Source organism: Mobula birostris, chromosome 20, assembly GCF_030028105.1.
Source record: "Mobula birostris isolate sMobBir1 chromosome 20, sMobBir1.hap1, whole genome shotgun sequence".
NCBI lineage: Eukaryota > Metazoa > Chordata > Chondrichthyes > Myliobatiformes > Myliobatidae > Mobula > Mobula birostris.
In genome coordinates, this window is record NC_092389.1 from 12,665,845 (window position 1) to 12,686,159 (window position 20,315).

A 20,315-nucleotide genomic window follows, 5' to 3' on the forward strand; every position below is an offset into this window, starting at 1 on the left:
CTTTGTGGATCCAGAACTGGCTTTCCCACAGAAGGCGAAGAGTGGCTGTAGACAGGTCATATTCTGCATGGAGGTTAGTGACCAGTGGTGTGCCTCGGGGATCTGTTCTGGGACCCCTTCTCTATAAATGACCTGGATGGAGAAGTGGAGGGATGGGTTAGTAAGTTTGCTGATGACACAAAGGTTGGGGGTGTTGTGGATAGTGTGGAGGACTGTCAGAGGTTACAGCGGGACATTGATAGGATGCAAAACTGGGCTGAGAAGTGGCAGATGGAATTCAACCCAGATAATTGTGAGGTGGTTCATTTTGGTAGGTCAAATATGATGTCAGAATATAGTATTAATGGTAAGACTCCTGGCTGTGTGGAGGATCAGAGGGATCTTGGGGTCTGAGTCCATGGGACACTCAAAGCTGCTGCGCAGGTTGAATGTGTGGTTAAGAAGGTGTATCGTGCATTGGCCTTCATGCCTTCAACCGTGGGATTGAGTTTAAGAGCCAAGAGGTAATGTTGAAGCTATATAGGACCCTGGTCAGACCCCACTTGGAGTACTGTGCTCAGTACTGGTTGCCTCACTACAGGAAGGTATGTGGAAACCATAGAAAGGGTGCAGAGGAGACTTACAAGGATGTTTCCTGGATTGGGAAGCATGCCTTATGAGAATAGGTTGAGTGAACTTGGCCTTTTCTCCTTGGAGTGACAGAAGATGAGAGGTGACCTGATAGAGGTGTATAAGATGAGAGGCATTGATCGTGTGGATAGGCAGAGGCTTTTTCTCAGGGCTGAAATGGCTAACATGAGAGGGCACAGTTTTAAGGTGATTGGAAGTAGGGACAGAGGAGATGTCAGGGATAAGTTTTTAATGCAGAGTGGTGAGTGTGTGGAATGGGCTGCCAATGACTGTGGTGGACGTGGATACGATAGGGTCCTTTAAGAGACTCCTGGATGGATACGCAGAGCTTAGAAAAATAGAGGGCTATGGGTAACCCTAGGTAATTTCTAAAGTAAGTACGTGTTTGCAACAGCATTGTGGGCCAAAAGGCCTGTATTGTACTGTAGGTTTCTGTTTCTATTTTTTAAAAAACAATAAATATAAATGCATATGATAACTCGTATACATTGTATGTCCACAGATAAAAATATATAAGATAACTGGTGTATACATTGATTGTATGTCCATAAATGGTGGACACAGGAGTGTCTGTACACAAGGTGACTGACAGGAAATGATAAAGTGCTGGTGGTTGGGGACATGGAGATGTAGGTTAGTGGGTGGAGGTGTTGATCAGCCTTACTGCTTGGGGAAAGTAACTTTTTTTTTGAGTCTGGTGGTCCTGGCGTGGATGCTACATAGCCTCTTCTCTGATGGAAGTGGGACAAACAGTCCATGAGCAACATTCATTTTGGAAACTAGAAATAGATTAATACTACAGAACCTAGACCATAACTGGTTAATTGTGACCCATGATGTGTACATGAATCTGAATTTGTTTGATTAAGCCCAGCATTCTGTCATGTGGCCAGAGAGCAAATGGAATTATAGTGAGTCTTGTCAGAGCAATGTAGGAAGTTGCAGATTAGTCAAATCCAGATTTGTGCAGCAGTGTGATAACCAACTAGAAACTCGACTGGGCCTGCAGATTGAATGCAAGTGCTCTATAGAGTCACCCAGTCTGAATGTGGCTTCTCCAGGGTGAGGAAATGGCATTGTAAACACTGAATACAATACAGTAGATTGGAGCAAGTGCAAATGAATTACTGCTTCACCTAAAAATACCATTTGAATCCCTGGAAGATGGAAAGGGGTAAAAGGGCAGCTGGTTAAATGGGAAAGTTACTCTCTCATGAAGCCTAATGTCAACTTGAGGAACTGCATTTTCTATCGGGTCAAGTTTCAGGCTCGGTAACAGGCCCTTCTGGCCCAACGAGTCCGCACTGCTCTATTACACACGCGTGGGTTATTAAGTTCATTGGTCGCATGTATTTAGAGTGTGGGAGGAAACCAGAGCTCCCAGAAGAGATTCATGTGATCACCAGGTGAACATACAAAACTCCTGACAGACAGCGGCAGAATTGAAAACTGGTCACTGGTGTTGTAATAGCATTATGTGAACTACTACCGTGTTGTCCTGGGGTAACTCACTTTTTATTAGTTCAGAGTTAGCTGTTCTGCCATAACAGTGACAATATTACCCCTGCTAAATTCATTTATAACATACCTCTTCTTCTCTCTGCACTAGCACCATTTCATATGGCTGATTTTCTGTAGTTCTAACCTGCATTTTGCAGCTCTTCCACACCCTTTTCAACTCATTCAATCCATTAATTAAATGACTTCAACAACTGCATAGCACCATAGGGACCACGTCAATGATATTTATCTTTATCCATCATTCCCTCACCCTCTCTACAACTTTTTTTTAATTAATTCTGACAAAACTTCTTTAGCCTGAGTCATTGACTGTTTCTGTTTCCACAGATATTTCCTGACCTGAGCTTTCCAGCATTTCCCTAGTGCAGATTTCCAGTATCCGCAATACTTTTTAAAAATTCAATTAGAACCTGGTTCAGGCCCTTCAAATAATGTCTGTAATGATCATGTCCCTTAGTTCTATTACTATTCACCCTTCCCACCGAAATCAGTGATACTTTCCATGCTCTCAATCTCCTCAAACTTTCAGTCTTCTGGCCCTGAATGCCTCATTTTCACAAGGGATGTCCAGTCCCAATACACTTCTGTCCCCCAACAAGCTGTTTCTTTCTGAATAAAAGAACCAGCTAATTCCCCTCCACCACCACCGCCCTCTTCGGCCTGGCACAACTGGTCCTCGTCCTCAAAAGTTTCTCCTTCGCCTCTCCCACTTTCTCCAAACCCAAGGGATAGGTAGGCATGGGCACCCACATGGGCCCCAGCAATGCCTGCCTTTTTGCTGGCTCCGTAGAACAGTCCACGTTCCAAGCCTTCCCCGATAATGTTCCCCAACTCTCCTCCTGCTACATTGGCAATTGCATTGATGTTGCTTTATGCACCCATGTTGAGCTCATCAATTTCATCTCCCTCCTCTTTCTTGATCTCTCTGTGTTGACAAACTGTCAACCAACATCTTTTGTAATCCTACTGATTCCCGTGGCTATCTGGACTATACCTCTTCCCACCCTGTTTCCTGTTTTTAAAAAAAAAAACTAATCTCTCATTTTTTTGTCAGTTCCTTCGTCTCCACTGCATCTGTTCCCAAGATAAGGTTTTCCTATCCAGAGATGTCTTCCTCCTTCAAAGAATGGGGTTTCACTTACTCCATCATTGATGCTGCCCTCACCCGCATCTCCACTTCCTGCACATCTGTGTTCACCTCATTTTCCTGCTGCTTTAACAGGTAGAGTTCCCGTCATCCTCGCCTACCACCCCATGAACCTCTGCATTCAACACATCATTCTTCGCAACTTCCATCATCTTCAGCGGGATCCTACTATCAAGCATATCTTTACCCTTCCAACTCTCCACTTTCCGCAGGCATCACTCCCTCTGTGGTTCCCTTGTCCATTTGTCCCTCCCCACTAATCTCCTACCCGGCATTTATCCCTGCAAGTGACAGAAATTCTACACTTGCCCGTTCACCTCCATTCAAGGCCCCAAACAGTCCTTCCAAGTGAGGCAACACTTCACCTGTGAATCTGTTGGGGACATCTACTGTATCCAGTACTCCCAATATGATCTCCTCTACATTGTTGAGACCTGTCGTAAATTGGGGGAACACTGAGCACCTCTGTGCCATCCACCTGAAGTGGTATTTCCTGGTGGCCAAACACTTTGCTTCCTGTCCCCGTTCCCATTCCAACATGTCAGTTCATGACCTCCTCTTTCGTCACTCTTGCCATAATGAGGCCACTCTCAGGGGGAGGAGCAACATATTCTGTCTAGGTAGCCTCCAATCTGATGGCATGAATATCAATTTCTCCTTGCGGTTTTAAAAAAAAATACTACCCCTTTTTCTTTTCCCCACTCTGACCTCTTAACTCTTCTCACCAGCCCATCACCTCCCCCTGGTGTCCTTCCTTCCCGTTCTCCCATGGTCCACTCTCTTCTCCTATCCTCCTCCTCCAGCCTTTTACCTTTCCCACCCACCTAGCTTCCTCTATCTCCTTCTAGCTAGTTCTCCTACCCCTCCCTGCCCCTTCCTTTCCAGACCTGATGAAGGGTCTCGGCCCGGAACTTCAACTGTGTATTCATTTCCATAGATGTTGCTTGATGTGCTCAGTTCCTCCAGCATTTTGTGCGTGTTGCTCTGGATTTTTAGCATCTGTAGAATCTCCTGTGTTTAATCCAGACGTCTATTTATGTTGCTCGCCAAAATTAACAATTTAACACTTTTTGTATTACTCTCTGTCTGCCCTTTCTTTTCCCATTTGCATCCTGTTCCTACATCTTCACAACTCTGGATTAGGACAGCGAATTGTCTTGGTACAGTTACATCAGTTTGCTCTTTTATCCACTTTGCGTGATATACTGTATATATAATTATAATAAAAACTCTAATTCAGCAAATTTGTGACTTTGATGTAATGCTGGCACACTTGTTCAGTTCACTTTTTAGACATTTACGCAGCAATATAATTTCTTAGTGAATGGCATAAGGGGTACAAGAGTCAGAGATCTAGTGAGTCAGATAGGAGCTTAGGAAACCTTGTTATCCAAATGCCAAATCAAATAATCAATAATAGATTATTGTATTTTTGCCGTTATACTATTAAGGCAATTACTGATTTTTTTTTTTAACCCCTGCATACATCTTCAAAAGAAAAATTAGAAGGGTTATTATTTCTGAAATTTGGTCTTTTCTGTGTGTGCACTTCTAAAACAGATCAGGAGCAAGCAAGCTATGATTTGAATTTGAACCAACTGAACTGTTTCATAGAATAATCACAAACTTGTGAATTTAAAGGTTAGCTTTATTTGTCACATGTACATTGAAACTTCAAAGCACGCAGTGAAATGTGGTTATCGTTTGCATCATCTTTTGCAATATGTTAGAGCCAGTCCGCAAGTGTTGCCTTGCTTTTGGTGCCAAAATAGCATGTCCACAACTTTCTAACATGTATGTCTTAATTTATCTATTTGAATGTGGGAGGAATCCCACATGGGAAGAAAGTACAATCTCCTCACAGGCAGAGACCAGAATTGAATCCCAATATTCCGAACACTGGTGCTGCCATGCATTATGCCACCACTATGCTGGCATGCTGCCCATCTATGCTACTATGGTGCCAATTTCTTACTGAATACCTGCCATAGGAATGGTGTTGGGGTTTCATCTAATTCTCTAATTTTGTAGTCTTTTGTTAGTGCCATACATTTGAGTTGATATTTAGACATTGAAAACAATGTAGCCAATCATTCAGGTTGGGATTTGCTTAAGGATATGAATACTGTGTTATGTGATGTCAGCATCTGATAACCTGTAGGTTAAAAGGTAAAGTTCCTCCTTGTGCTTTGTTTGGCGCATCAGGGGTGGGGGCAACCTGGCCATTTCTTTAGCGTTTGTCTGTTTTACGAGGCAGAGTTGCTAGCTTGACACTAACAAGAAAGGAAAGCGGACAGGGAGCCAGCTGGATTCAAACCCAGGATGTCTTGTTCCAAAGTCTGGGTGTGGATACCACCATGCCACCTGTAGACCAAGGCTCAAAAAGAAACACTGGTGCAGCCTGGTTTGAATAGAATCAACAAGTAGGAGCTTAATTCAGCAGCTGTGAGATGACAAATGTTTGAAATTTCATGCTTGAGCTAATCATCATTTGAGCTTTATCAGTGAGAATAAATAGTACTGTCTGTGGGTGGTGGGGTGGAGATCCGTCTCTACCAAAAGAGGTGTAAGGCGCTCCTTCCCTTTGCTAGCTGACAGGTCACCCTTGGGCAAGGCATAGCACCTTATCAGGATCATGTGAAGCCATGGGAGCAGGTGGTGCAGATCACAAGTCCTGGTTATGTGACCACTGACACCAGGCAGACAATCTCTGAGGAGTGTTGATAATGGCTGGGGTCACCCATCTTGTAAGACACTGCCCGGAAGAAGGCAATGGCAAACCACCACTGCACAAAAATTTGCCAAGAACATTCATGGTCACGAGACAATGATTGCCACACAGCACAATAACGATGATCATGAATGTAGTAGGAGAGGTAACACAAACTCTGGAAAAAGCAATGTTGATGGGATTATGTCCACGATTGGGTAAATTGTACATCTGTACAGGTAGTCAGATTGATTGAGCCTCTAGTGCATTAAGCAAGGTATCCAAATGTAGCCACACCTTTGTTTTGTAAGCTGATTCATCTTTCTGTGGGCCAAGTGACTGAGCAGAAATTTTACAGCAGTGGCTTTAACTGATGGTTAAATGGTCTTAATTTCAATTTTTGCATTGGCAGATGGGATTTTGGACAAATTTAAAATGGCCTTGAGAGTCATTGAATGCAGTTATTTATGATGTACGAACAGGTGTACCTACTGTAGGATATAACTTGATTTTGTTTTGAGAATAAGCTCTGGAATACCAATGATTTCTGCAGTTTCTTGTTGTTTTTCCTTAAGCCATATCTATTGTACTGGAGAGCTTCTGGAACAAGTGCAGATGGCCAAAATTTTCAATGACGACAAGTATTTTGTGGATATGAAGTTGAAGAAGAATCCAGGTAGAAGTCACCACTTTTTGTAGCTTTGTGTTTCCTCTGACAGTTTCTAATGAAATCTGCAAGTACAAATTCCATCAAGTTGCAACTTTCAAATAGAATTTACATAATGAATTCAGTTCCCTACTTGATAAATAGCAGGAGTAGTCATTATCCTTAAAGTACTCTGCTGCTAGGCAAGAAAATAGCTGAAATTGCTTCCCTTTTCATATTTAAAGATCCCTATCTCCATTACATTTAACAACTGAGGAGTCCTTGCCCCTATCTCCCGGGAAAGGGAATTTCACTCAGTGATCTCCCTGTCTCAGCTTTTTAAAGGGGCTACACTTTGTTCAATTTTTAGCTCTTGACTCGCCATGAAAGTATTTACCTTGTAAATCCTCTTGAAGCTTGTCTCAGTGAGTCTGATGTCAAGGGAATGCAAGATACTTTATTTCTATTCACTGAATAATCCCCTCAACTCAGAAATCAATTCATCAAGCCAATCTTTGCCTCCTATAAAGCAATCATTTTCCTTTCCCGGAGAATAGTGCTAAAACTAAAAGTGCTATGCTTTCTCAATGTGCATTAATTATATTAAGAATTGTTTATTTTTGTGTTCCAATTTTTGCATAATTAAGGCTGACAGTACCTTTTGCCTTATTGCTTTTGAGGCTACATGTAGAGGCTACATGTAGAATTCCTGCAACGTGGTCCTTTTGAATATCAATATGTTATCTTTTTCAAAAATATTAATTGTTTTTCTATTTTTCCATCTGAAATTGTTAAACAAACACCTGATCCCTTTTTACATGGTTTGGTTTTCTTTACCATCATTGTCCAGTGCTTGAGCAGTTAGAAACTTTTGTAAAACCAACTCACAAGTGTCCTGCATCAAAGTTGCTGGTGAACGCAGCAGGCCAGGCAGCATCTCTAGGAAGAGGTACAGTCGACGTTTCAGGCCGAGACCCTTCGTCAGGACTAACTGAAGGAAGAGTTAGTAAGAGACTGTACCTCTTCCTACAGATGCTGCCTGGCCTGCTGCATTCACCAGCAACTTTGATGTGTGTTGCTTGAATTTCCAGCATCTGCAGAATTCCTGTTGTTCACAAGTGTCCTGTGCTCTCCAGCTCTCTCAAAATGCTGGAGGAGCACAGCAGGTCAGGCAGCATCCATGGAGAGGTATAAACAAGTGGGAATGAAGACTAATTTTTGCAAAATGATCTACTTGAAAAATATTTTCACTGAGAAGCAATTATCCTTGGAAAAATGTACAAAAATATTTTTTCCTTTGGAAGCCTGGAAGGTTTTGTCTACTTTGTAGTTCAGATCTGAGGACTTGTGCTAGTGTAGTTTTAGAGATGACTGCAAGCTCCTTACAGCAGCCTTCATTCTCTAACTGATGAAGTATTAGCATTTCCTACCAAAAACTCAACTTTAATTTACTAAATCAAAATGTGGAAGTTGTTATAAAAGACTTGTGTAGGAAGTTTGTCATAGCAAAAGTTCTAAGGCTGATACTGGGCTACTCTTCCCACTGTCTTGTTGCCTTGGTGCGGTCAGTCATCCAGCATTGCGATGTTCATTACTAAAAGACATTTAATATAAATTGTTCTGCTCAAAGTTTTGCCTAGTGTGCTTCCAAACCTTGCCCGTGACAATTCCTAAGTGATTATAAGAACAGTTTGTGTGTGGAAGGTATTCAATGCAAATCCAATTCCATTTGTGCTTTCTCGATTAGATAATGAGCACTTTTCACCCAAGGACCAAGTCCACTTGCAGCCTTTGCTTTTGTATTGGCTGTCTGAGCACAGGTCCACACATGGAAATTATAGCCTACTTGTCAGTGTGACTGAGTAACACACCAGACATATTGTATGCATTATTTGTTTATTTAGATACAGCGCAGAATAGGCTGCGCCCAGCAGCCAGTTAATTTAACCCTAGCCTAATCATAGGGACAATTTACAATGACCAATTAGCCTACCAACCGGTAGGTCTTTGGACTGTGGGAGGAAACTGGAGCACTCGGAAGAAACCCATGCGGTCACGGGGAGAACTTACAGAGAGCAGCAAGAATTGAACCCGGGTTGCTGGTACTGTAAAGCGTCGTGCTAACCACTATGTTACCATGCCGCTACCATTTAATAGGAAGCTATATTAAAAATGAAAAAGGAAGTAATACATTGATAAGTTAATATTGATAAGTAACACTAAGTTAAGGTTATAGTGTGAGGAGGTTTGTAAATGCAGAGCATAAGCATTCATTGTAGATTACTTGTGAAGCTAATATATTTGTGTTGCAAGTCTGCATTTCTATATAACACTAATTAGCATCTACCTGTTGTAATAATGTTTTGCACACTAATATTTCACTCAGGTCAGACCCACAGAATTAATAATTCAGTTTTTAAAAATTTGAATGTAATTTGTGTCGTTTTTTCTCTCTTTCCTCATTGAAAATTTTAAGACATCGTTTGGGAAGCTTTCCAAAACCTTACTACTGCCTCCCCTGTCGGGAAGCCAACAAAGCAGCAGCTGAGCAATTTTATCCAAGAATACTTTGAAGCTCCTGGACAGGAGTTTGAGAAATGGATACCGGATGACTGGAGAGACAAGTGGGTACAAAGCAGTACAGTAATTCTTTCTTCCTGGCTCAGTATTACAGCTGTATCATTGGGTAACACAAATGGTAAATGATGAAGCAGGAATGAGGGCCAAATATCCTATTTCTATATCCTAACATGCCCAGTTTTGTCCATCAGATTGAATTCTTAAAAATGGCTCATTATGTTCTTTTAAGACCCATTTGTCTCAACTGGTAGCATTTCTCTTTCTTATGGGTCAGAAGTTTTAACTTGAATCCTAACACAGCACATGAAAATCAGAACAGCTACAGATGCTGGAAGTCTGACATAAAAATAGGAAATGCTGGAAACATTTAGGTTGGGTAGAACCATGAAAAAGGAAGCAGTTAATGTTTCGGGTCTGAATCTCCATCAGAAATGTGAAAAGGAGAAAAATTGGTTCTCGGTTGTGGGGTGGGGGGAGGATAGGGAGGGAAGGGATGGGTCAAACTAAAGGTATAGATCTGGATGAGACCAAATAAGTGAATGTAGTAATCAGATTGTCCTCCTTTCTCCGTGTTACTAGAAGGATTGTGGCATATTCCCAGCAGGCCAAACTGGTGGCAAAAGAAATACGGAGCCAAAATGATGATTACAGAAGTAGCAGTTCTGATACAGAAGAACAATGAGTTACCCAAAGTTAATTTAATATTGATTCCAGATAATCTACAAACTTTGTAGATACACGTTCAACATAATGTAGTAAAGGATTGCTGGACTGATGAATGTGCAATCCTTTAGTTCAGATGTTAAATAAATTTGTAACTACAGTGCATTTTCTCTGCACTTTGCAACTACTTAAACATATAGTGTTTTTGAATTGTAGTGACTATGGCATGTGATCAGCAAAATTCCATGAACACATGGCTGTTTTGATGTAGTGAAGGGTAAACGTTGACCAAATCGTTGAGAAACTTCTCTGCTCTTCAAAATAACAGCAAGGAATTATTTACTTGCAGTTGAAATGGCCAGCAATGCTGTGGTTTGTTTGAAGTCATGGCGGTCTGTTCAGCTGACGTTAAGAACAGAATTGTTACAAAAAAAAATTGACGTGTTCTCCCCAATGTCTGTGGGATCCTCATGGGTTCAAAATGCCATTTGCTTCTGCTTAATTTGCAATCTATTGGAATAACATGAAGTATTTAAATTTTTTTGGAATGTGATAAGACCCTATAAATCTGTACCCTGCTCAGGAGTCTGATATGAAATCAGTTTATAAAAAATATATCAGTGAACTGTAAGAAACTGTGACTGTTGTACTCTGAGGAACAAAGGTCACCAAAATGAACTGGCACATGGACTTCTACCCAGATGTGTTATACTGCCACTTGGCAATCATGGTTAGCTTTGTACTGGCCTGTAATAAGATGTGGCTCACTGCTATAAAGTTCAAAGTAAATTCATTATCGAAGTTACCATACATTACCTTGAGATTCATTTTCTTGCAGGCATTTACAGGAAACAAATAGAATAGAATTTTACAAAAGACTATACATGAACAGACAAAGACTGACAAACAACCAGTGTACAATGTGGGTTTGCTATTTCTGTTTGAACTGACGTCCATGGTTTTCTTTGTTTTGTGGCTATCTGGAGAAGATGAATCTCAGAACTGTATATGCCATACATACTTTGATAATAAATGAACCTTTGAAATGAAAATAACATTGGAAACGTGAGTTGGAAAGAGTTCTTGAAAGTGACTCTGTAGATTGTAGGTTTAGTTGTGGTGAGTGAAGTTATCCACTGTGCTTCAGGAGCTTGATGGTTCTGGGGTAACAACTGGAATAGATATTCAAAGGAATGAAAAAGATAAAATGCAGGAATAAAGCTATTTGTCAATCTATACATTGGTATCCTTGTGCTCATTAGTTTATATTAGTGCCATATAGGTTTTAAAATTCTCACTCTTGCTTGCTAAATGTATTCTGTGGCTTTGACTTTGACTTTCTTTCCTCTCTTCAAACTCCAATTCTATAAGTCTAGGATCCAAACTTGGGGAAAGCAATTCAATAAATGATAAAAGGGCCCTGAAGCCTTGTAAATGAACATGAGAGAAGGCTGAGAGAAATTCTGGTTGTAAATGTAGGTCATGAGTCCCACACTTTAAAAACTCACTCTTGCAGGCCGCAAGTCCTCCAGAGGATTTCTGATGAGAATCTGCAAATTTGGGCTACAGAACTGCACGCTTTATGGAAATCTCTTGGGAGAAAGGTAACATGGAGTTGTATTTACAGCCTGTTTGTGGGTTTCTCTCTGAACAGACTATAGAGGAAAAGAAAAAGACATCCAACAGTGTGATCCAACAGTCATTGGTACAAGAAGCATTCAAGCGCCATTGCTCCCATGCATATTGAAGGAACATCATACATCCTTCATGTGACGTATAAACTCCTGAGTTTCCTCCTGCCTCCAAACTCTAGAAATCAACTTCCCACCCCACCCCTCACTCCAGTTCCTGGAAACAGTTGTCTTGTAACATTAAAGGAATTTAGCCCATTATCTGTGCATTTTGCACATCTAGGCAGCAACTTTATGCAGTGTGTGAGACAGCCCAATTCTTCTAAAAATGAATTGCATAATTTAGGCATCTATTTGGATAAATAATGGCCTGAACCTAAACACAGTTTTAAAATTAATTGGAACCCAGCAAAATCAGATACTTGCTAGTATCCAGCTGACTGGTACAAAGGGGTAATTCTGTCAGTGGTTCAATGCTTCAATTTAATGTCAGAGAGTGCATACAGTATGCAACCTGGAATCCTTACTCTTTGTAGACATCCACAAAAGAGAAAAAATACAAAGAATAAATGACAAAACATTAGAACCCCAAACCTCCCTCCCACAAGCAGCAGAAAAGCATTAACCCCTCCCCACTTGTTCCAGCAAAAAGCATCACCCACCATGCAAGCAATAGCAAGCCTCCGAAGACCTCGATCTATAGTCCATCAAAAACTACTGTTCAACACAACACCTCAACAGGCCCACTCTCTCACTATATCACTCCTGCAACAGCGAGAGGGGAGGAATGGATAAAGTTAGCTGCTTCGAGCTGTGATCGAGAGAAGTGAGAAGGAAGCTTATTAGAACATAAGGGATTGGTAGTGTAGATAAGAGGTGCTCTGCATTCTAGAGTTTATCCTGAGATAGGAAGTAGGCTCTTTAGGCTTGGGTGAGGAGAAAATTCTTCACAGTACTGAGAAATGAAGATGGTTAATGGTATAAAAGGCTGATTGATGTTTTTGCAGTAAATAATCGAGGTACTCGTGATTGGGTGGAAATCCTGGGTAAGAAGCAGCAACAGGCTTATTGTATGCTGAAGCGGATTCACGGGCATTTTCTGTTCAACTTCCATTCTGTCATCTTGAATAAATTGGGGCCATAATTGTATCATGTGGCTGATGTAAGATCTGTTATTAGACTGAGCAGATATCATTCCATCTGAACTTGAGTATACTGTCAATCCTTTCAGATTAAGGTGGATGTGCAGTCACATCCAGAGCTGTATTCCCAGATTTACGTGCCCAATCCAGTGGTCGTGCCAGGTGGTCGCTTCAGGGAATATTATTACTGGTAAGAACTCATGGGCGTTTTCACTTTGATTTTGGGGATTTCTGCAGGATACCCTGTGTTTCTTTATTCTGTGACAATTTTTTCCCCCTCCCTCTCAGAGACCTTCCTCATTCTTGTCTCTGTGGCATCAGATGGAGAAGCCACAGCTCAGTTTAGTCTCACCATGTCCCTGTGTGACACAATTACCTTGGAAACTGTAATTTTAGGGATGCAAACATTAGCTTGATTTTCTGATCTTTATTCTATATATCAGAGAATTCTGCTGCAAAGGTGTGCGTTTGTAAGGGATGGGTGGGTGGAGTGTTGTATAGTGAGGAGGAAGGTTGGGTTGCCTGCCGATGCTAAACATCATGACACTGGAGCTGATATGCTACAAGAAGATAGGCATCCAGATTTGTTTTGAGGCATTTCATTTTACCTCCTATTTTTCATTAGAACTAATTTGCCATCAAATGATACATGTAGGATTCTGAAAAGTCCTGTTTGGAACAGCCAGGGCTAACACAAAGATGCAAAATTGGTGATTACCATAGAGTTGGATTCTTATCACTGGATCTGCTGTTGCTCTTCTACCTGCTCACATTGCCTCTGCTGAAGTGATGTTTGATTCAAATGTCAGAAGACCAATACAAAAGAAGGAATGTGTAAAACACAGAGTGACTGCTTATCTTCATTTGTTATGTGCCATGTCTCATGATCATGATTGTTCTTGGCAAATTTTTTTGATAGAAGTGGTTTTCTATTGTCCTCTTATGGGCAGTGTCGTTACAAGACAGGTGACCCCAGCCATTATCAATAATGTTCAGTGGTCGCATAACCAGGGCTTGTGATGTGCACCAGCTGCTCATGCAACCATGACTTCACGTGACCCTGACCCAGGGGGCTAAGCAGGTGCTACACCTTGCCCAAGGGGAATCTACAGGCTAGCAGAGGGAAGGAGCACCTTACACCACCTCTGGTAGAGATGTATCTCAACCCTGCCATCCTTAAAACTGCTTAATGATACTAACCGTTCCATTATAGCCTTGTGTTAAAAAATCATCAATCTGTGGCAAATATGGCAATAATTCTGTCAGAGCTGGAGCAGAAGTTCAGTTGTGGGAATGTGCAAAGTTTCTCCTGAAATATCCATGCAAGTAGACAGGCTCAGTAATTCTCTCATGATTGGGGAGTTTATGTACTGCAGCTTGTGTGTGTTTGGAAACATCAGGCCCGATTCTGTCTCGTGTGGGAGTGTAAATAGTGTTGGATGTCCTGAACATTATTTTTTCTCCTCAGGGATTCTTACTGGATAATAAAAGGACTTTTAATCTCCGAGATGAGTAAAACTGCTAAAGGAATGATTGAAAACTTTCTGCATCTTATCCACAGGTAAAATATGAGGGGCAGTGTGCATGTTGCACTATCAGGAGAGGGATACTCCTGTATCTTGCAACTTCAGAGGTGGGATGGAAGTGAAGGATATTGGCAAACACAATTAACCATCACTGACATTGCATCTTGTCCACAGGTAAAATGTGAGGGGCAGTGTGCATGTTGCACTATCTGTAGGCTTATAGTAGACTCTGTCAGTTACCTGGACTATTCCTCTTCCCACCCTGTCTCTTGCAAAAATGCCGTCCCCTTCTCACAGTTCCTTTGTATCTGTGCACCTGCTTTCAGGATGAAGATTTTCATTCCAGGACAAACAAAGGAGATGTCTTCCTTTTTTTTTAAAGAAAGGGGCTTCCCTTCCTCCACCATCAACTCTGCTCTCAAACGCATCTCCCCCATTTCACGCACATCTGCTCTCACCCCATCCTCCTGCCACCCCACTAGAAATAGGGTTCCCCTTGTCCTCACCTACCACCCCACCAGCCTCCAGGTCCAACATATAATTCTCCGTAACTTCTGCCACCCCCAACGGGATCCCACCACCAAGCACATCTTTCCCTCCCCTCTCCTCCTTCCCCACCCCCCCCACTTTCCACAGGGATCGCTCCCTATGCGACTCCCTTGTCCATTCATTCCCCCCTCCCCATCCCTCCCCGCTGATCTCCCTCCTGGCACTTATCCTTGTAAGCGGAACAAGTGCTACACATGCCCTTGCACTTCTTCCCTCACTACCATTCAGGCCCCAGACAGTTTTTCCAGGTGCGCTACTGCTCCTGATGTGGCCTTCTGTATATTAGTGAGACCCGACGCAGACTGGGAGATCGTTTTCGCTGAACACCTGCGCTCTGTCCGCCAGAGAAAGCAGGATCTCCCAGTGGCCACACATTTTAATTTCACATCCTATTCCCATTCTGATATGTCTATCCACGGCCTCCTCTACTGTAAAGATGAAGCCACACTCAGGTTGGAGGAACAACACCTTGTATTCTGTCTGGGTAGCCTCCAACCTGATGGCATGAACATTGACTTCTCTAACTTCCGTTAATGCCCCTCTGCCCCTTCACACCCCATCCCTTATTTGTTTATTTAATATTTTTTATATATTTTTTATTTTCCCCCTTTTTTCTCTCTTTTCTTTGCCCTCTGTCGCTCTCACTATAACTCCTTGCCTGTTCTCTACCCTCTGGGCTCCCCTCCCCCTTCTCTTTCTCCCCAGGCTAACTGTCCCATAAATCCTTTCCCCTCTCCAGCTCTTAGATCCACCCCTCCCCTCCTGTCTTCTCCTATCATTTTGGATCTCCCCCTCCCCCTCCCACTTTCAAATCTCTTACTAGCTCTTCTTTCAGTTAGTCCTGACGAAGGGTCTCGGACCGAAACGTCGACTGTACCTCTTCCTAGAGATGCTGCCTGGCCTGCTGCGTTCACCAGCGTTTTTTTTGTGTAGTTATTTCTCCAGCGGTTATGAGTGTGGATTTTTGAGTAGAATCTTTCTACAAACAAGTGTTCTGTAACCACCTCCAGCCTTCTGAGATTTCTATTACCATCTAGTTCTTTACTATCCAGTTTAAAGTTCTTTACTATCTGCTAGTTTTAATCTTGTGCAAATTTCAGCTGTACTCTTGGCAACCTTTTACGTAGAATTACCTCCATAAAGCTTTTTAAGATGATCCTTGTAACCTACCTCAAATATTTGATTTCTTTCCTTACTTTTGACTCTGTTAGGTTTTGATTGATTGTACTCCAGCAAAGTGCCTAGTTGCTTTTTACTTCTAAGTGCTCCACAAATGCACGTCACCTTGGAGCTGGGAGATTTTCCTGTCCCTGACCTTTATCTCATTTCAGCTACTTTTTCCCATCCATTTTCTGTGTTTGATTTGACCTTTTTATTTCCTAAATTGTTCAAAAACATTTGCTACGGATTTTGATTCACCACCACCACGATCTCCCTCTCTCTCCTTTCTCTCTCCCCCCCCCCCCCCCCAAAATTCAACCCCATTGGAACATTTAACTATGTTAAAGATGCGATTATAAATGCAAACTAATTGTTGCCAAACAACACACACACGAAATGCTGGAGCAACTGCAAGTCAGAAAGCATCTATGGAAATGAATAAACAGTCAATGTTTTGGGCTGAGACCCTTCATCAGGACTGAAAAGGAAGGGGGAAAATGCCAGAATAAAAAGGTGGGAGGGGAAGGAGGCTTGCTTGGAAGGTGATGGGTGAAACCAGATGAGTAGGAAAGATGAAGAGCTGGAGAAGGAATCCTATAGGTGAGGAGAGTGGATCATAGGAAAAAGGGAAGGAGAGAACCTAGGGGTAAGTGATAGGCAGGTGAGGAGAGGTAAAAGGTCCCTGATGAGGACTCTGCGTGCATTATCCATCGGATAACTGGGTTAAGATCAAAACTTCACTCGGTAAAATGAGATTATACTTTTTTCCATCTTGGACCTCCTGGAAATTAGCGTTTTGACATTTGACTTTTTTTTTTAAACCAGTTTCAAGTTGTGTGCTTCCTCCTTTGTACACGGCCTCGTTTTTGCCTTCCTGTTTCTGCCAATCACAAGGATCACCATTAAACATTGCAAACTCTGTAGAACAAGTCAAAATTCCTTGTCTTGTGTAGCTGGATCCTGGACTTCCTGTCAGATTGCCAGCAGGTGGTAAGAGTGGGCTCCATCACCTCTGACCCTCAACACAGGTGCCCATCAGGGTTGCGTACTAAGCCCTCTCCTTTACTCTCTGTATACCCATGATTGTGTTGCCACCCACAGCTCCAATCTGCTAATTAAATTTGCTGACAACACTACACTGATTGGCCTAATCTCAAATGATAACGAGGTGGCCTGCAGGGAATAAGTGATCTCTCTGACACAGTGGTGTCAAGAAAACAACCTCTCCCTCAATGTCGCAAAAACAAAGGAGCTGGTTGTGGATTACAGGAGGAATGGAGATAGGCTAACCCCTATAAGACATTAATGGATCTGGGGTTGAGAGGATGAACCCTTTTAAGTTCCTAGGCATAAGCATCACCGAGGATCTCGCATGGTCTGTACATACTGGCTGTGTAGTGAAAAAGGCACAACAGCGCCTCTTTCACCTCAGATGGTTAAAGAAGTTTGGTACGGGCCCCAAAATCCTAAGACCTTTCTACAGGGACATAGTTGAGAGCATCCTGACTGGCTGCATCACTACCTGGTATGGGAACTGCACTACTTTCAATCACAGGACTTTGCAGAGAGTGGTGCAGACAGTCCAGCGCATCTGTAGACGTGAATTTCCCACTGTTCGGGACATTTACAAAGACAGGTGTGTAAAAAGGGCCTGAAGGCTCATTGGAGACCTAAGTCACCCCAACCACAAATTGTTCCAGCTGCTAGCATCTGGGAAACAGTACCGCAGCATAAAAGCCAGGACCAACAGGCTCCGGGACAGCTTCCACCAGTCCATCAGACAGATTAATTCACGCTGCAGCAACTTTATTTCTATGTTATATTGACTATTCTGTTGTACATTATAAATGACTAGAATTGCACATTGCACATTTAGAGGGAGATGTAAAGATTTTTACTCATGTATATGAAGGATGTAAATAATAAAGTCAACTCGATTCAATTAGGTTACAGGAAGAAGGAAGCAAGTAGAAACATTTTACCTGTTGACTTTTTGTATTGAAGGTTTGGCTTCATCCCAAATGGAGGACGAGTGTATTATCAGCGCAGAAGCCAGCCACCGTTCCTGACGTTAATGGTAGAGAGCTACATCCTTGCTACAAATGACACGGCCTTTTTGATGTGAGTTATTTGTCTGCTGCAAAGTGATGTCTGCTTGAACTTCTAATGAGGGTTTATTACTTTCCACACTGTCACCATCCATTTCTGGCCAAGAAGTACATTGGGAGTATTGAGGCATCAAAAAAAACTTCTCTACTTTTGCAGAACTTTTGTCGACATACAATACTAGTGGGTTATTTTTCTCTTGACCCTTGTCATGTCACTGATATGAGTATCACATAACTGGTTTTACTGCTGTTGAGTAAACAGTCACTGGAGAGTTTCAGCTGGTGGATATGAAGTAGTGTCTTTATTCAACAAAATGAGACACTGCAGGCATTGTACTGAGACCCCTTCGGAGGAAGAGGCCTGCTTGACCCAACACTACACGACATTTTATATGCTGAAGGTCAAAGAACAATTCCATATTTACAATGCATCCACCATTCTTTTTCTGAACTACTCACAACCTTCACACCTCCCACTTTGTTCCCACACCACAGATGCACAAGTGAATTTTAATCAGCTTTGTCTGGTCTTCCCATTAACTGTGATTCAGAGCTCTTAGGAACCCATGTTCAGAGCTGCAATTTAAATTTAATCTACGGTCCATGTTCAGATTTTAAAGATTGGTGGCTGAAGTTATTTTCTATATGTGCTAACCCCAAAAAGGCCTTGACGTTTACTTTTAAAGTTTATGGTCTTTGGTGTGTGTTCTGAGTTACTGCTAGTATGCACTAACTAGACATTGATCCCTGAATTCTGCTAGTTTGGTAACATTGTCTGGGTTTGCCACAAATGGCCTCTGGATTTGGGTAAGAAAAGTTTTGGGGCTCTTGCTTTTGATCACTGATAAGGATAAGTGACCCTGCAGGTAAGTGTTAAATAAAATATTGGTACTTTTGCTTCTCGGAAGATGTAGTAGAAATGCAATTTGATTTTACTCAAAATATAAAATGCATCTCTCAACAAGCTACTGTGGTCTGGTTCTCACTATTACTGCTTTGTAAAACGAGCATTTAATCTTGTATGGTTCATGGCATCATAAATGTCTATATTGTATGGAGAGGCTTTTTGGTCCATGATTGACATTCTAGCTGAAAATAACTATAAATATCAATCCCACTTTCTGACTCTTAGACAACTGCCTAGTAGGTCCTGTCAAATGGTAATAAAATGCAGTAAAGGTTTCTGTTTCCATTACCCTTTTCTGCTGATGTGTTTCTAGACTTCTACCACCCATTATTAACTGGAAAACAAAACAATCCTCCCTTAACCTGCTGTCCATTACATTAATTATGTGCCATTAAACTCTGCTAAGGGAGCTAGCTCCTTCCTATTTACAGAACTGCTATCTAAACTGTTGTGTCCAAGTTTTCTGATAAGAACAATCCAGCTAATGCCTGTTCCTTACCCATTACCCAATAAATTTCAGATGTCTCTCTAGGTCCCATTTGAATGACATTAAATCTGTGCTCCCCTGTATCCCTGGAAATGTATTTTGGACCCTAACTGATCAGTGTTTTTAATGGGAGTTTATTGCATCACTTTTCATACTTTAGCCAATTGCCTTCATTTTCTGTCCCCTGGTTCTTCAGCCATCCACCAATTGGGAATAGATGATCTTTTCTCTCTGTTCAGTCTCTACCTTTCATGATTTTAAATATCTGTTAGAACTTCTGATAGCACCGTGGTGCCACAAAGAACAGTTTCAAGTGCTCCAGTCTGACAGTCTGAAATTTCTCATCCATGTTTTTTTTTTCTTTGCTGCAAACCTCTTTTCCAGAACCTTTCCAAAAGTGTGGCACCCAGTGCTAGACATAGTACCTCAGTTCTGGCAAAGATTGTTTTATAAAGGTGTGTCAGGACTTCTTGCTCTTGTAGTCTGTACTCCTATTTATAACATCCAGGGTCCTGTATGTTGCTTTAGTCACTTTCTCAAACTGCTCTGGCACTTTCATTAAATATTGACACATACAGACATGCACCAACAAGAGCTGGGGATCTAACATCAAACCTTACTGAACTCTGTTTAAAAACAACTGTCCATTCACTAAAACATCTGTCAGTCACTACCTAGTGTTGAGCCAGTTTGGTACCTTTTGCTATGGATCCCAATGGGATTTTAATTTTCATGTGGCTCTTCGTCAAGTATCAACATGTACACAAGAGATTTTGCAGTTGCTGAAAATCTTCAGCAACACATAACCCTGTCCTGATGAAGAGCCTCTGCCTGAAACATTGACTGTTTATTCCTCTCCATAGACACTGCCTGACTTACTGAATATCTAGATATGTTTTATTACAAG

The 20,315-nt window shown here is 41.8% G+C and overlaps 1 protein-coding gene across 4 annotated transcripts in view; it reads left to right on the forward strand.

The window, feature by feature from the left end:
* The window catches only part of treh (trehalase (brush-border membrane glycoprotein)), a 47,720-nt gene that overhangs the window by 6,850 nt on the left and 20,555 nt on the right, over nucleotides 1-20,315 (forward strand). For 3 of the 4 annotated variants that reach the window (XM_072238156.1, XM_072238158.1, XM_072238155.1), the window contains 6 exons: nucleotides 6,584-6,684; nucleotides 9,131-9,278; nucleotides 11,414-11,501; nucleotides 12,760-12,860; nucleotides 14,139-14,231; nucleotides 17,911-18,027. In XM_072238156.1, coding sequence (XP_072094257.1) covers nucleotides 6,584-6,684; nucleotides 9,131-9,278; nucleotides 11,414-11,501; nucleotides 12,760-12,860; nucleotides 14,139-14,231; nucleotides 17,911-18,027 — 648 coding nt within the window. The remainder of the gene's footprint in view (nucleotides 1-6,583; nucleotides 6,685-9,130; nucleotides 9,279-11,413; nucleotides 11,502-12,759; nucleotides 12,861-14,138; nucleotides 14,232-17,910; nucleotides 18,028-20,315) is intronic. The other variant, XM_072238157.1, reaches the window with a different exon arrangement.